The following is an 18,232-nucleotide window of genomic DNA, read 5'->3' on the forward strand; positions in this document are numbered from 1 at the left end:
CCTTTGGCTAGTACCGATTTTAGGCTGTCGGAAATTGGGATGTTACTATGATTTATGGCAATCTTGTTAACATCTAACTTTTTAACGTGTGGCTCTGGCTTCTTTTTTGACAGGAGGTTGAATTTAGTGATCAAGTTAACTTTACATTTGGTTGATATTGAAGTAGCAGAAGAAACTGTCATGTTATCTACATGTTCCCAATCAGAAGTGAACATCTTATCTGTTAATTTTAAGTGTGATTGTAAGATAGTCTTGTCTATCAAGTTCAAATCGGCGCAATCTTATTCTCTCTGAGATTAGCGATAGGCTAGCTTTGAACAAGATCCGTTTAGCGTTAGGAGAAGTGACAGCAGCAGATGTGAGTGTAATGCGACCGGTATTACCTTGTTATCGCAGCATCTCTTGAGAAAGGTTAGCGACTCGATCAGGTGAGCCTTCTTGTCTCGCAGTCTGTTAAAAGCTTTAACAAATGTGTGTAAACACAAGATCCAGGTTCGTTTCAATACAGTACACAAAATCCGTGATTGTATCCCATCTGTAAAGGATTTCATTCCTGACATGCAATACCTTGGTGTCTACAAACTGAGTTGTGGTTGCGGCAGCAGTTACATTGGGGAAACGAAACGACATGTCTCGGACCGCGTTTGTGAACACAAGGCAGATCTGAGACACGGTAGGACCAATACCTCTGCCATTGCAGATCATTGTTTTAACGCTGTGGGCTCACACGAAATAGATTTTTCCAAGACGGAGGTACCCTGCAAACCTACTGGCTACCTTCAGGAGATTTGTTCATGAAGCCATCCAGATGTATAGACACAGACACAACTTCAACCGAGAGGATGGGTACAAACTGAGCAATCATTGGAAGGACGTTATTAACCAGGTAAATGTCTTAACTGACTGTGATGTTTCCATCCTGCCTGCCTATGTCAGCTGTTATTTCCGAATCTCTGTCTCTCTATGCCTCTCTTAGATCTCTCATGCTCACATGTCCTTTGCATTGCACTCTCATGCCTTTGGATTGCACTCTCATGTTCACATGTCCTTTGGATTGCACTCTCATACTCATGTGGGGGCCGTTGGCCCCCGTGGTCTCTCCCTCACGCATCCCCTTTTCCGGTTGCGTTGCCACACCACCCTAATACCGGCTAGGGTTTCGCCGGCATTCGAACGGGATGCCCCTACTCATACAGCCTCGCGCCGCGCTCCCTCACTGCGAGCGTACGTACGCGCAGCATCATCAATCAAACACCATACTACGTACGCACAGCATCAATCAAACGCCATACTCCCCCTCACACAGCTTCGCGCAGCACGCACTCACTACGAGTATACATATGCACAGCCCCGCTCGCGTTCGTACTCCCCCTTTATACAGCCCCCCAAGGCACGCGCTCAACACTGAATATCCTCTTTAGGATTGTGCACTGGTATCATACGCGTAGCGAACGTACGCACACACACACACGCAGCTCCGTGCACTCCAAAGGCGACACCCTCTCCTGCGCCGCTCTGCGCAGCGCTCCCACGAGGCGAGCCGCTGTATATGTAGTATAGTAAACTACGGCGGGAGACCACTTGACGGGTAGCACACTTTATTCACACTTGGGTTGTCACAATAACACGTGTTGTCACTACAGCTCACGCTACACGTTCCACCTGACACGTGTGGTATCTACAGCTCACGCTACACGTTCCACCTGACACGGGTGGTTACTACAGCTCACGCTACCCGTTCCACCCGGCTACACACACACGGGCATTCCAGCCCCGTAGCATCCGGGGGAACCTCTAGACCAGGGGTCGGCAACCTACGGCTCCGGAGCCGCATGCGGCTCTTTACGGGCTGCTTCTTGACGATATGTACGTATGTACAGTATATGTACTCAGATGCATTGCGGCTCTTGAAATACTGAATTTTGTACCGAATTGGAAAGAAATGGCTCTTCTTGTTATTTTGGTTGCCGACCCCTGCTCCAGACCCACCCCAGCTTGGGTACGGATCACGACCACTGGGTCCCGCGGCCCGGTCCTCACACGGACGTCCGGCCCCCGGGTCCCAAGGTCCCGCCTCTGAGCCACACAGGGCCCCGGTCCTTACAAGGACAGCGGGACTAGGTGTCTCAGGGCCCTATCTCTTCCTCCTCCGTCTTCCGTCTTCACTTGTCACCAACTTCTCCCCGAGCGCCCGCGCGCACCGCCTTATATAGCCCTCCGCTCCAAGGAGACGGAGCCTATGCGGATCGCGATGTGAGCACCCACCTTAGCCGACCAATCATCACGCGCTGCCACACGATCCCTTCTTGTGTCAGCGCACATAACCAATCACCATGCGCTGCCACACGATCCATCACTGTCAGCGCGCGTCACCAACACACAGCCAATCACCATCACATAAGCCATGACCCCGCGCTGACCTACGATCCCTCACCGTCAGCGCGCATCACCAACACACAGCCAATCACCACGCGCTACCCCACGATCCCTACTACCAGCGCGTATCACCACTACATATACACCGCACCACACGCGTTCACACTTCTCAGCGAGATCACACGAGGCCACGATCAGCTATTAATGATTTATTCTCGGCTACCTGGGAATTATTGCTAAATCAGTATGATTCGACGAGGCTGGCCTATTCTGCTACCCCTGGACCTATTCCCTATTTATCTGCTTACGATACTATTTCACCTTCTTACTCACGGTTCGAAATATTCAGCGTCCCGTGGGTTTTCCTTTGCTGCTCGTCTCGACCCGTCGCACGGACGTCCGGAGGGCAGAGCGGGGAGCCGTCTTGAACGCGGGCCTCTTGGAGTGAGATCTCTCTCTACCTTGCTACGATCGCTTTTATCCTATCTCCCCGACCCAGGCCCCGCCTCCCGATCCCTTACTCGCCCCTCCGGCGCTTATTCTAATTCATCCCATTTTCATGCATGCCTTTGTTATGTCAATTATGCGGTGGCATCCATCACATAAGCTTGCCGTGGGAATTTATGCACGGACCTCCGCGTACCTCTGATTATCATGCTAATTATGCGGCGGCACCCATCACAAAAGCTTGCCGTGGGAATTTATGCACGGACCTCCGCAAACCTCTGATTATTCGTAATTTCAGCTTTATCCTTTAACTTCCCTAATTTCCCTAATAATGGCGCCTGCGCGCTCGAGCCCATTTTGTCATGCTAAATTATGCCGTCCCGTCCCTCCTCGACCTGTCTCGTCGATACGTGGGTGTGTGTGTTGGGGATGCGTTTCAACCGCGGTGGCCGAATGCCCCTCGCTGCGACCATGCAATCTTAATGCTGGTCACAGCGCCGCGGTGCGAAGTAGCATCGGGGGAGGTCGTCCAATTCCCTGGTCGCTGGAAACCGTGAAGGTTAATCCCGATAAGGGCTTCTCGGATTAAAACCGGTCGGCCAGGTGACTTCCCCTCGAAGCTCTATGGGGGGGGGGGGGGGGGGGGGGAAATGCGTGCAGGTGTGTTTATGTGAGGTGAGGTGAGGGGGACGTGGGGGTCGGCTCCGTAACTTGGTGGTGGCGAGGTCAGGGTGGGGCACCCGCTGAACAGCTTCATGGCGGCGGCATCACATAGCCCCCTGAGGTGCTGGTCCCCGTCTCGGGTTGACTGGAGCACCTTGCTTGGGCCGCGCTCACGAGGAAACGCTGCGGGGTCCGAGGGGTCCGTCCGGACCTCGTGGCTGGTCTCAGGGTGGGTGGCTCCGTCCTCTGTAGCTCCTGCGGTGGCCTTCTCCTCCACTCCAACGGCTCTCCCTGTCTCTCGGTACCTGCGGGCTGGGGTACAAACTCGGAAGCAGAAGGGTTTAGGGGCTGTCATCCCCGCCATCCCCTGGCGGGGCCGGAACGCCTCGGGGCTGGGGGTCTGGCGGGGCCCATGTAGTGCGCGAGGCCTTCGAGCCCGGGTGGTGTGGGGGTCCCGTGGGTTCGCGGTTCTCCGGCGGCGGGGATCTCCTCCGCCGGGGCTGCCCTCCATGGTTTTAAACGGCGGACGTTGACCACCGTTTCGAGTCCCCTCTCTCCACCTTGGATCAATACCGTCCAGGGGGAGATCTGCCGCACCACGGTCCATGGTCCCCGCCAGTAGGTCGTCAGCTTCCCCACCTGTCCGGTCCCGACGCGAGGGGTGTGTAGCCACACCTTTTTGCCTGTCGAGAAGAGGGGGGGCTCCACGCGGGGTCGGGTGCTCTGCTCTTGTCGCCGATGCGCGGCCTCTCCCTGCGGGTAGGCCCGGTCCCGGGCCCCTCGTAGGGTCTCCATCAGGTGCTCGACGGGGCGGCTCCCTTCCTCCGTTTGGGGTGGGGGGATGCCGAACAGCAGATCTGCGGGTAAACGAGACTCACGACCAAACATCATTAGGAACGGGGTTTGTCCCATCGATGTTTGCACAGTGGTGGTGTAGGCGAGCAGGGCGTAGGGGAGGTGTTCGTCCCAATCCCGTTGATTGGCGTCCGCCATATGTTTGAGCTTCCCTGCTAAGGTCTGATTCATGCGCTCCACCATACCGTTCGCTTGGGGGTGGTAGGCTGTGGTTCGGTCCTTCTGGATTCCGAACTCTCGGCATAGCGCTTGAAACAACTCGCCTCGAACTCGCTACCCTGGTCGGTGAGGACTCGTTCTGGGATCCCATGCTTAAGTACGTACTGCTCCACGAATGCCCGGGCCACCACCAGGGCCGTTTTGTCAGGTATGGCCACTGCCACGGGGTAGCGGGTGAAATACTCCACCGCTACGAGGATATACCGGTTGCCTCGATGGGATCGTGGGAATGGCCCCTGTAGGTCGATCCCGACCAGCTGGTTCGTGCGGCTGACGCGGAACGGCCTTAGGGGTACCTGATATCGTGCCGGTTTTGGCCCGCACTGCTGACAGGCGTGGCAGCCCTGTACCCAGGCGGCCACGTCTTGTGCCAATTTGGGCCAGAGATACTGGCGACGCAGGGTCTCTCGAGTGCGTCGTTCCCCGTCATGGCCCCCGAGCGGGTGGTCATGCACCAGCCGTAGCAGCTGGGGTCGCACCTGGGCAGGAACACAGATGCACCCCGGCTGGCCGGCCTCGGTTAACTCCCGTACCACCCCGTTCTGCACACACAACCGGCCATACAAACCGCTCCAGGGTCCTGGTAGGGCGCTCTTTTCCTCCCATAGTGCCGCCTCCACCGCCGCCAGATCCAGATCCCGCTGCTGGGTCTGTCTCAGCTGCTCGTCGTTCAGGCCCGGGAAGGCACAGCCGACGTCCTGGATCCGTCCGATCAGGGCGGGGTGATCCGCCGGGTCCCGAGCCGTGGGTCCCGCGCTTGCCGGGCGGTCGACGGGATCCTCGGTGCCACCTGTGAGGGTCTCTGTGGCGCACACTGCACTCTCTCTCGCTGGGGGGGGGTCAGTGGCCGCAGCCTCTCAGGGGTCCGTTGCCTGCCGGCAGCGTCCCCCCGTGAAACACGGGCAGGCCTCCTCCGCCCTTGTCTCGGCGTACACCGTGGGCCGCCTCGACAAGGCGTCTGCGTTTGCATGCGTCCGGCCAGCCCGATACTCGATTTGCAGGTTGTACTCCTGCAACTGCGCCAGCCACCGGGCCATCTGCCCCCGCGGCTCCTTGAATGTAAGAAGAAACTGCAAAGCATAATGGTCAGTGCGTACGCGACATTTTCTGCCGTACAAATATGGCCGGAACTGCTTACATGCGAAAATCACGGCGTACAACTCTTGGCGGTTCACGCAATAGTTCAGCTCGGCCCCACTCAAGGTCCGGCTGGCGTACGCGATGACTCGTTCCGTCCCATCCTGTACCTGGGACACCGACGCCTGCTGCTGCAGGCGTCGGTGTCCAAAATAAAATCGGTGGTAAAATCGGGGAAAGCGAGGGTGGGGGCGTGGGTGAGGTGGTCTTTGAGAGTTGTGAAGGCCGTCTGGCAGGCCCCCGTCCACTGATAGGGGTGCTTAGGGGAAGTGAGTTGGGTGAGGGGGCGTGCAATCTCGCTGAATCCCTTTACAAATCGACGATAATAGGTGGCGAGCCCCAAAAATGATCTGATCTCCGTCAGATTCCTTGGCCGTGGCCACTCCACTATGGCGTGTACCTTCTCCGGATCGGTGCGCACGCCTGCCTCGCTGACGCGATGTCCGAGGTACCCCACCTCGCGTTGTGCGATGTAACACTTACGTGGCTTGAGCTTGAGATGAGCTGCTCGCAGTCGCTGGAACACCTCCCATAACCTGGACCAGTGCTCAGACAGAGATCTACTGAACACTATCACATCATCCAGGTAAATCAGGCACTGTTCCCATTGCAAGCCCCGCATCACCAACTCCATCAGCTGCTGGAACGTCGCGGGCGCATTGGTGAGTCCGAACGGGAGTACTCGAAACTCGAATAGTCCATCGGGGTGGTGAATGCGGTTTTTGGCCGATCTTCCTCCGTCATCTCCACCTGCCAATACCCAGACGCGAGATCGAGGGTGGAGAAATGTCGCGCTCCGGCGAGGCTGTCAAAAGTGTCGTCGATGCGGGGTATGGGGAAGGCATCGCCGAGCGTGACTGCGTTCAATTTACGGTAATCGACGCAGAACCGGGTTGACCCATCCTTTTTCGTTACTAGTACCACCGGGGCTGACCAGGGGCTCGCCGAGAGCTGAATTATGTTATCGCGAAGCATGTCCACAACCGCCTCTTTGATCTGGGCGCGTTCGGGTGCGCCCACTCGGTACGCAGGGAGTTTGATGGGTCGGGCTGCACCGGTGTCAATTTGGTGCTTAACAAGGTCGGTCCAACCCACGTCCGAGTCATGTTCACTGAACACGTCGGCATACTCCTGCGGTAACTCGCGCAGCCGATCAGCCTCTCCCTTAGGTAAATCCGCCCATGGTACATGTAACGCGTCGAGCAGGGGAACGACCTCGGCTCGGGGAGTCGGGCCGACTCGCCAGGCCAGGTCCTGGTCACCCTTGGGACAACCGGTGTCCTCAGCCCAGAGGGTGAACACCGAGTCGTCAGAGTGCCGTGCGTGCAGGGGGTGTACGGTGGCTATCGGGGTGCGCCGTCGCAGCATCGCCGGGGTACTGTGAGGGTTAAACATCCGCATAAACAATCGGTCCCCATCTGCGTTTACCAATGTGGCGGATCCCACGACCCCATACCGTTTTGCCAACTCCGGGTGAGGAGTTAGCATTTCCTCCCCTGATGGTCGGAGCGCGGGGTCGGTGGGGGATGTTGCCACCGGTACCAGCATCTCGGTCAGCGGCCCGATGGTGACTGCCGTCGCCAGGATAGCGGTCACAGGTGCAAAGCGGGGGCGCGTCGGTTTTCGTCCCAGGAACGGAATCCGCTCGCCGCTGCTCTCCATGGTGGCGCATCGCTGGCGGGGTTGCACGTTGAGTCCCAGCTTTTCTAGGAGGTCGGTACCTGCAATACACTCGTGACACAACACACTCGACACGTAGAACTCCTGGGTGCACATCTGGCTGCCTATGCGGACCTCTAGGGTGGCTCTCCCCAGTAGCCCCATTCCGGCTCCGCTCGCCGTGTGCAGTGCGCAGTCCGGGGCCTGCAGGCGGCTCACATCGACCCCGATCATGCTGCAGTGCGCCGCGCTCACGAGCGAGGCCACCGCCCCCGTGTCCAGCAGGATTCGGGTACGCTGTCCGTTTACCTTCCCTTCCACCAGCGACGTGGCTCCCGTAATCCCCGCCACCAGCTCCCGTAGCCAGTCGCCAGGAGTCACCGTTTCCGTGGGCGTTGTTGCTGGGACCTGTGTGGAGATCACTCGCTCGCCATTATCACTACAGCTTGTTTGTGTCGGGGCTATGTCGATTTCATCCGCCGGTGGTCCCCTCTCTAGGGGTGCCTTAGTGTTTGACCTATGCATCTGCCTCGCACGGGCGAGCTGAGGGCAGTCTCTCCTGAGATGCCCTCGACGGTCACACACATAACACGTCCGGGGAGGGGTGGCGGCTCCGTAGTGGGCCCCCTGCCCGCTCCGTCTCCCTGTACACAGTTGTTCCAACTCGGACTCTAATTGGGATACTTTCCCGGCCAGCCCTTCTACTGTAGAGTGTAGTTCACCCATTTTGTCATCTACTTGGGTTACCCTCACCTACTTGGGTTATCTTACCGTCCATTTGGTTTACCCGGCCAGCAATATCTCCCATGCCGGTCTGTAGCCCGGCTACCCACCCCGGGGTTGTCTCGCAGGGTTTCTGGGGCTCTCTTGCCCGTCCCCTTACTGCGATGGCGAGCTCCTCCTCCTCATCTGAGAGTAGGCTTGCTACGGCGCACTCTCGTCCCCTCCCTCAAGGCTGCGCGCGCTCACCAGAGAGCTTCTCGCATTTACGCGCGCGCTCGACAAGGGTGTTAAAGGAGAGGCGTGCACCGTCTACATTTGGCTGCCACCACGGGGTGCATGCCAAATATCGCTGGACCTTCCCGGCGGCGAGGCTCTCAATTACTTTTTCCTCGTGCTCCGGGTACGCGAGCTGGGTCATCGCGCGTACGTCCTCGGCATAATCCCGCAAATCCTCGCCGGGTTGGCGGCGGCATGCCTCTAAGGCTGCCTGTGCCTCCTCCTCGTCATACGTGCCGAAGCGCCGTTCGAGCTGGCACATTAATTCCTCCCACTGAGTTTGTGCGCTTGCGGGCAAAGCTTCCACAAAGTCAGCTGCCCGCCCATCCAAATATAGCTCTAACTGCTGCAACACCTCCTCGTCTGTCCACCCATTAACCTTTTTAGCCCCCTTGATGCTGCGGGCAAACGATTTCCATGATGGAATTCCTTTGCCTGTAAATGTGCATTTTATTTTAACCTGGGTTGGGGGGCCTCTTTCCCTTCGGGGTGTGGGGGATCGTCCCGTTTCTGACACCAATATGTGGGGGCCGTTGGCCCCCGGGGTCTCTCCCTCACGCATCCCCTTTTCCGGTTGCGTTGCCACACCATCCTAATACCCGCTAGGGTTTCGCCGGCATTCGAACGCGACGCCCCTACTCATACAGCCTCGTGCCGCACTCCCTCGCTGCGAGCGTACATACGCGCAGCATCATCAATCAAACGCCATACTACGTACGCACAGCATCAATCAAACGCCATACTCCCCCTCACACAGCTTCGCGCAGCACGCACTCACTACGAGTATACATATGCACAGCCCCGCTCGCATTCATACTCCCCCTTTATACAGCCCCCCAAGGCACGCGCTCAACACTGAATATCCTCTTTACGATTGCGCACCGGTATCATACGCGTAGCGAACGTACGCACACACACACGCAGCTCCGTGCACTCCAAACGCGACACCCTCTCCTGCGCCGCTCTGCGCAGCCCTCCCACGAGGCGAGCCGCTGTATACACCGCACCACACGCGTTCACACTTCTCAGCGAGATCACACGAGGCCACGATCAGCTATTAATGATTTATTCTCGGCTACCTGGGAATTATTGCTAAATCAGTATGATTCGATGAGGCTGGCCTATTCTGCTACCCCTGGACCTATTCCCTATTTATCTGCTTACGATACTATTTCACCTTCTTACTCACGGTTCGAAGTATTCAGCGTCCCGTGGGTTTTCCTCGCTGCTCGTCTCGACCCGTCGCACGGACGTCCGGAGGGCAGAGCGGGGAGCCGTCTTGAACGCGGGCCTCTTGGAGTGAGATCTCTCTCTACCTTGCTACGATCGCTTTTATCCCATCTCCCCGACCCAGGCCCCGCCTCCCGAGCCCTTACTCGCCCCTCCGGCGCTTATCCTAATTCATCCCATTCTCATGCATGCCTTTGTTAAGTCAATTATGCGGCGGCATCCATCACAAAAGCTTGCCGTGGGAATTTATGCACGGACCTCCGCGTACCTCTGATTATCATGCTAATTATGCGGCGGCATCCATCACAAAAGCTTGCCGTGGGAATTTATGCACGGACCTCCGCATACCTCTGATTATTCGTAATTTCAGCTTTATCCTTTAACTTTCCTAATTTCCCTAATAATGGCGCCTGCGCGCTCGAGGCCCTTTTGTCATGCAAAATTATGCCGTCCCGTCCCTCCTCTGCCTGTCTCGTCGATACGTGGGTGTGTGTGTGGGGGATGCGTTTCAACCGCGGTGGCCGAATGCCCCTCGCCGCGACCATGCAATCTTAATGCCGGTCACAGCGCCGCGGTGCAAAGTAGCATCGGGGGAGGTCGTCCAATTCCCTGGTCGCCGGAAACTGTGAAGGTTAATCCCGATAAGGGCTTCTCGGATTAAAACCGGTCGGCCAGGTGACTTCCCCTCGGAGCTCTATGGGGGGGGGGGGGGGGGGGGAAATGCATGCGGGTGCGTTTATGTGAGGTGAGGGGGACGCGGGGGTCGGCTCCGTCACTTGGTGGTGGCGAGGTCGGGGTGGGGTGTCCGCTGAACGGCTTCGTGGCGGCAGCATCACACTCACATGCCCTTTGGATTGCACCCGTTGGGTTGCACTCCCTCGTCGAGGAGGCCGCTCTCCTATCTTACAGTTACATGCTAATTTATCACATTAACATCACTTGCCCCGGCCACTTCTTTATGACCCTTGGGCTACATCCATTTCAAAACTTTTACAACAGTCTGCCTCAGCAGCAGACCATGCTTTCCCACCTGATGACGGACGCTTGTGTTGCGTCCGTCATCTTATTCCAATATTTTAGTGTGCTCACAACAAGTATTTTATTCATAACTTGGCCATTACTTTTATCGTCATAATTGTGTCAACGCACGTTCAAATACACCTTTTTAAAAAATATCACCTTGCTAATATTACATGATTAATCTTCACTTACAAGTTTCGTGACTGCAGGAATCCATATTCTTTGGCTCTTTCTGTTATGTCACGTAGCTAGAAACATTAAAAAAATATATCACATTCATCACGCAATGCCATACACACCATACAAATCACACAATACCATATACACAATACCATGCACACCATGTTTTCATACCATGCTATACACACTACCATACACACCGTGCTATACACACAATACCAGACACACAATACAGTAAAGACCCTACTAGGCACACCATGGGAAACACACAATAACATACACACCATGGGAAACACAATAACATACACACCATGGTATACACACAATACCATACACACCATGGTATACACACAATATCATACACAATACCATACACACCATAGCATATACACAATACCATACACACCATGCTATACACACAATACCATACCTGGACAGTGTGCTCATGACCTCCGGTTTTAAAGCAGAGGTCTCACTCCTAATCAGTCGAGCGGCATAATCTTTTCATCGGTTGCGTAACGCTGTGTGGAAGCTACCTGAGGGGGCACAGGTGGTGCATCAGCCAGTCGTCTCAGTCAGTCGACCTGTGGCATATGGGTCTGCCCCGTGACCTCCTGCCAGCGGGCGTTCAACACTTCACGTGGCCTCAAGGTGCACATAGCCTGGCACGAACGTCATAGTGACGTCACCGCCACTTAGTTGTTGTATGGTATTGACATTTTTTACACTTCATTATTTTTCTATCTACGTGACTTTACCAAAAGACACAATGAATGTACATTAATAATGTTGGCGTGCAGACAACACATTTTTCTATTCCTTGCTTCTTTCACTCAACTCATGTACATACAAGCCTGTTATTGTATTAATCACCTTACAAATATTCACATATTTTCGTTTGTGTGCTCACAACGAATTATGAATTCATAACTTGGTCTGCACTGATATATTTGTTGTGTCATATCACGTTGATAGAAACCTATTTTTTTTTATAATCACCTTGGTAATATTACAACTAATATTTATGTTCCTTGCTTCTTCCGCTAATCTCATGTACTTGGAAAGTGTGTGTAAGTCGATGTGTGTGTCTGTCTTTTTCGCCCGGGCAACACTGGGTACTGACACCTAGTACTCTATAAAAGTTTAACATACACGCAGAATTGTGGGTGGGGGTGACAAACTTTCCGAATTTCTAGTTCACTTTAGGGTGCCACAGTTGCTTGGAAAAGTTAACTACCTAACCTAGTTTGAAGGAGGTCCGTGGGTTTGGTTCCGAACCTAACGCCCGTATATTTGGGGTTTGCATCAATTTTGCTCCCTCCCGTGGTCGTGGGAATTTTTCTCTAGGTCCTCCGGTTTTTCTCTCCACATTTCGAAACATGTGTTTAAGAGTATTTGGCTGCTATAAATTTCCACGTGATTAGTGACTTAATTGGGATCATTTGTGGCCAGGTCGCGTCTGAAAAAGAGCTATGGGCCTTAACTGGTAAAATAAAATAAAAAGTTTAATTAGTTTTTACTGTTAAACGAGCTCACCCCGGATAGTACAGATAAGGAAGGCAGAGTGCTGGCACAACTCGAACAAGCTGTTACACCAAACACACAATCAAAAACTCACGCTCGGCCATTTCATACACAGATTGTCAGTCACTCGCCCATGCATCAACTTTATCAGATAGGAGTCGTGCCACGCTGGTATCACTTCCTATGGTCGAATATTTATCCATGCAGTAGCCTGGTGTTAGCATTACCAACATTTGAACCTTATGGTGGGACCCCAGGGTCCCATAAGCCCCCGGCTCTCGCACAAACATATTTTCATGTAAAAAATTGCTCTTTTTCACCAATAGGTTTGAAGGATGGTGGCAAGTGTTGTCTTGTTAAACTATGCCTTTAAAACTGAAAACTACTTACCTGCAGTACCTCGATTTAAATACACTATCGAAAATGTATTTACACCTTTGTCAATCATCGTGTTTCTCAGCGTGGATTTGTGAACACACTTTTTAAACAGTACATAAAATAGTACGCATTTTCAATGCACTGCTCATATCGTAACAAGCGTTTATACCAATGTTACTCTACATAGTAGTGGGTCGCCGCTCCTCTTATCCACATTGATATGAGCGGTATGTGGGGACTATGGCTTAACCGCAAAAAAACACCTATATGATTAGATGCATATGTTGTGTCGGAAATGCATATCGTATACCGTCCGTATATACTTACCTGCAGTTGCGGGCACAGGCCCATAGGGGGTGCCACCCTGAGCTGGGGAAGGTCGGAGAGAGCCAGACCGTTGAGGGGCCGGGTTCTCCCCCCCCCCAGACCCCAGGTGAGGGGCTGGGGGGGTTCTTCCAGAGTCCCCTGGAAGGTTCCAGAGAGGGGGCGGTACCGGGGGCGGAGAGTCTCCGGGAAGTGTATAAAAAGGGGCACCTCAAGCACAGCCCGAGGAAGTGTTCCGAAGACAAAGAGAGAAGACCAGCTAGGCTAGGACCCTGGGACCAACGGGACCCGACGTCCTTGTAAGGGCCGGGGCCGATCGCGGACCAGTGGTCAGGACCCGTACCTTGGCTGGGTCGGGTCAGTTAGCCTCCCCTAGGGCACAGATAGCCGGAGGGCTGAGAGCTAGGAATCCCAGTGTGAGGGCACGCTAGCCTGGAGGCTATACCTCCCTAGATAGTGGCAGTTAAGGGGAGTCTTGTTAAAGTTTATAAATAAACCGTGTTGCCTCTAAGACGTATCCAGTCTCCGTGGAACGCACTACACATACGAACAAGAGAATAATGATCAAACAGGAGGAATAATTAACGGTGCAAAGCATCTCATCTGTTAAATATCTGCAGGTAAAAGGATTGTCATTGATTGATTCTGGCTGCAGATATTAGTCGGTCACAAATAATAATGAAGATAAGGGAGCAGTTGTACTGTATTATGCAATCCGTTATGATAAATAACGGACTTAAGTCGTGTCGGCAGTTTGAGCAGCTTTGGATAATACTTACAGCGAGGGAAAAAAAGTATTTGATTCCCTGCTGATTTTGTACGTTTGCCCACTGACAAAGAAATGATCAGTCTATAATTTTAATGGGAGGTTTATTTGAACAGTGAGAGACAGAATAACAACAAAATCCAGAAAAACGCATGTCAAAAATGTTATAAATAGATTTGCATTTTAATGAGGGAAATAAGTATTTGACCCCCTCTCAATCAGAACGATTTCTGGCTCCCAGGTGTCTTTTATACAGGTAACGAGCTGAGATTAGGAGCACAATCTTAAAGGGAGTGCTCCTAATCTCAGCTTGTTACCTGTATAAAAGACACCTGTTCACAGAAGCAATCAATCAGATTCCAAACTCTCCACTATGGCCAAGACCAAAGAGCTCTCCAAGGATGTCAGGGACAAGATTGTAGACCTCAACAAGACTGGAATGGGCTACAAGACCATCGCCAAGCAGCTTGGTGAGAAGGTGACAACAGTTGGTGCGATTATTCGCAAATGGAAGACAAAATAACTGTCAATCTCCCTCGGCCTGGGGCTCCATGCAAGATCTCACCTCGTGGAGTTGCAATGATCATGAGAACGGTGAGGAATCAGCCCAGAACTACACTAGAGGATCTTGTCAATGATCTCAAGGCAGCTGGGACCATAGTCACCAAGAAAACAGTTGGTAACACACTACGCCGTGAAGGACTGAAATCCTGCAGCGCCCGCAAGGTCACCCTACTCAAGAAAGCACATATACATGCCCGTGTGAAGTTTGCCAATGAACATCTGAATGATTCAGAGGACAACTGGGTGAAAGTATTGTGGTCAGATGAGACCAAATTGGAGCTCTTTGGAATCAACTCAACTCGCCGTGTTTGGAGGAAGAATGCTGCCTATGACCGCAAGAACACCATCCCCACTGTCAATCATGGAGGTGGAAACATTATGCTTTGGGGGTGTTTTTCTGCTAAGGGGACAGGACAACTTCACTGCATCAAAGGGACGATGGACGGGGCCATGTACTGTCAAATCTTGGGTGAGAACCTCCTTCCCTCAGCCAGGGCATTGAAAATGGGTCGTGGATGGGTATTCCAGCATGACAATGACCCAAAACACACGGCCAAGGCAACAAAGGAGTGGCTCAAGAAGAAGCACATTAAGGTCCTGGAGTGGCCTAGCCAGTCTCCAGACCTTAATCCCATAGAAAATCTGTGGAGGGAGCTGAAGGTTCGAGTTGCCAAACGTCAGCCTTGAAACCTTAATGACTTGGAGAAGATCTGCAAAGAGGAGTGGGACAAAACCCCTCCTGAGATGTGTGCAAACTTGGTGGCCAACTACAAGAAACGTCTGACCTCTGTGATTGCCAACAAGGGTTTTGCCACCATGTACTAAGTCATGTTTTGCAGAGGGGTCAAATACTTATTTCCCTCATTAAAATGCAAATCAATTTATACCATTTTTGACATGCGTTTTTCTGGATTTTGATGTTATTCTGTCTCTCACAGTTCAAATAAACCTACCATTAAATTATAGACTGATCATTTCTATGTCAGTGGGCAAACGTACAAAATCAGCAGGGAATCAAATACTTTTTCCCTCACTGTATGCCTTACCTCTTTATTTCCTAATTTTATCTCCTTCACTGGACCTCGTTTTCATCGGGACCGCCAGCGTAGGCGCCGTGCCCGTGTCGTGTCTGCGCATGTACACGCTCAACAAATGGTGACGTATATGTGTATATGTGCCCACCATGTGTGTAGGAGCACATGCTAATGGCGTGCACCACTGGACTGCACAACGTTGGTGCTTAGCTGCTCGCCTTCCCTGGTTGTGCACGTGTCCGAACTGCACGGTCTACCGAACCCACCGGACTACTACGGCTTTGGGCGCCGCGCTGCTACCGCTGTCATCACTTCCTCACCCACCATCAACCTCCACACCCTAACCCAGGTCCTGCTTGCTTCTCTTACCTTGACCTCCTGAACCTCCATTTCGCCGCGACTCTGCACCGTCTATACACCGACACCAGCCTCATCTCCAAGCTCGCCGACCTCGGCCTCCTCTATGGTCATCGTCACTATCGTCGGTCCCGTGGCTGCAGGGGTGGCAGGAGCTGTGATTCCCGGCAAAACTCTCCACTTACTACAAAGAAACCTGGACCAAGGTTGCATCACACTCATTCACCTACCTTGTCCTTCATTTACCTCATCCTAAATTCCCTCTCAATCACAAATAAATCTGCCCTCATCTACGATATCCATGATCACCAAATTGATCTGCTCATCACCGAGACCTGGTTCATACCAGACCTCCCTCCTGCTCTTACAGTAGAAGTTTCGCCCCCCGGTTACAGCACCCTTCGTGTCCCTCACGCGATGGATCGCCAAGGCTGGGGCCTGGCTGTCATTTTCATCAAACCTCTATAATAAATATCGATAATTTCATCTACCTACGAATTTGTCACTGTTCCTCATCACTAGAACCTGTTTTTTCACTCAAACTCATCTACCGTCCCCCAGAAGGAAGCATCTCCATGTTCTTCAGTGAGCTCTCGAATCTCATCCATTACTTACCCAGATCACCGCACAGGTTCATACTCACTGGTGATTTGAACTGCCCGGTCCTTCCATACATTCCATTGATCAATGCTTGGCTGACCTATTAGTCTACCACAACCTGGCCGTTGTAAACTGGCCACACTTGACCCTCTCCTACTGGTATTGAGAGCATACTGGACCTAATCATTAAATCTGACTCGGACCGTCACATCTCCATATCTAGCCAGTCCAAGGTCACCTTCTCGGATCAACATTCCGCCCTCATACACCTCCACTCACCCAAGCCATCTGCTGCAAACTCATCCTGCATTACTCAACCTGAAGGGCATTGACCATCGCACCCTCAGGCTCTCACTTGAAAACATCCAATCATTGCATAAACTTCTCTTGACCCAAACATCTGTGCCAACCAAGCAGAACAAGACCTCAGGGCCGCTCTGAACAACGTCACACTACTTTAAATTTAGGTCAGTCAGATCATCATCTCACTACTCGCTTTGGCTGTCTGCAGATGCCATCCTGGCAAAGCATCACAGTAAATGATGCGAGCACACCCGAGTGTGCAGCAGTCTGGCATCTGATGCGAGTCATTTATAAAGCTGCCTGTTAGAGCAGCAAACAGAATTTCCTTGCCACTCGTGCCACCTATGTGTAGTGACATATAATGGGTCACTATGGCACCTAGCGCCAGTTACTGATAGAGGGGAATTGGTAGTGTAGTAGCCCTCTCTGACAGCAGCGTGTGCTATGTAATGGAATAGGGTCCCTACGGGGCATGGTTCTGGTAGCTGGCAGAGAAAGGGCATCTGAGGACATAGCAGCCCGGTTGGCTGGCAAGGGCACGTGACAGGACAGGGTAAGGATGTGGGTCAAAGGTGACAGAAGAGACACATGGTGTATGGCCCAGAATCTTCTGGTAAGTTCCAGAAGGGGGCGTGGCCGAGGGCAGAGCCAGGCCACGCTAGGGGGCATAAAAGAAAGGTCCCGGGGTCCCATTGGGGCTGTCTGCTGGACGGAACCCGCCGTGCTACTATATTCTTAGGTTTTTTCGGTAAAGTCACGTAGGTAAAAAATTAAAACGAATAAAAGTAAAATAAAAATCATGACGTTTCGGAGGCAACACAAGCTTCCATCTTCAGGTGGAACCGTCACAGCACGATAGCTGTATCAAGTGAGAGAAATTCCAAGAAAACAGTCCTTGTATATATACTGGTTGAGGGTGGGAGGAGCCAAGGTAGTCCCTGAATATTATTTTTGTGAGGTTCAGTGCGGCTGAAGCACGCTGTTAGGAATGAGCCTTTGTTGTGTAAACTAGGTGCGGCTGATGTAAAGGTGCGTGTAAAAGGGACTGAGCCTTTTTGTTATGTAGAGATAAAGCGGCCGAAATCGCTGCCAGGAAATGAGTCTTTGTTGTGTAGAATGGTTGACTGAGCCTATTATTATGTAGAGGTGGTGCGGCTTAAATCGCTGCCAGGAAATGAGTCTTTGTTGTGTAGAATGGTTGACTGAGCCTATTGTTATATAGAGGTGGTGCGGCTTAAATCGCTGCCAGGAATGCTCCAAATATGTGTAGTTAAATCGTTTTTGCATGGTTAATAACATCTTTCCAATGATTACTAAGTTTGTACCCATCATCACGGTTGAAATTATGTCTGTTTGTATATTTGGATGGCCTCGTGTACAAACCTTTGATGGTAGCCAGGAGGCTTGCAGAGCACTTTAGTCTCAGAAAAGACAATTTCATGAGCCCACAGCGTTGTAGCAATGATCGGCAACGGCGGAAGAATCAGTTTTGCCGTGTTTCAGATCTGACTTGTGCTCGGCATCGTAGGTCAGGCAGTGCCGACTAACCCGACCCGTTTATGTAATTACCCCGTGGGAGTTTCCGGTTATGTAGTTA

The 18,232-nt window shown here is 52.6% G+C and overlaps 1 protein-coding gene across 1 annotated transcript; it reads right to left on the reverse strand.

Moving 5' to 3' along the window:
• Nucleotides 1–1,581: 1,581 nt before the first annotated feature.
• LOC144736595 (uncharacterized) lies at nt 1,582–10,278 on the reverse strand. Its single transcript, XM_078619160.1, has 2 exons — nt 1,704–10,278; nt 1,582–1,662 (listed from the first exon to the last, which is right to left on the reverse strand). The coding sequence occupies exon 1, from the start codon at nt 8,080–8,082 to the stop codon at nt 6,331–6,333; it is 1,752 nt and encodes a 583-aa protein (XP_078475286.1). The 5' UTR covers nt 8,083–10,278; the 3' UTR covers nt 1,582–1,662; nt 1,704–6,330.
• Between the last annotated feature and the right edge of the window lie 7,954 nt (nt 10,279–18,232).

This window comes from Lampetra planeri, chromosome 61, assembly GCF_965212315.1.
Source record: "Lampetra planeri chromosome 61, kcLamPlan1.2.h2, whole genome shotgun sequence".
Classification (NCBI taxonomy): Eukaryota; Metazoa; Chordata; class Hyperoartia; order Petromyzontiformes; family Petromyzontidae; genus Lampetra; species Lampetra planeri.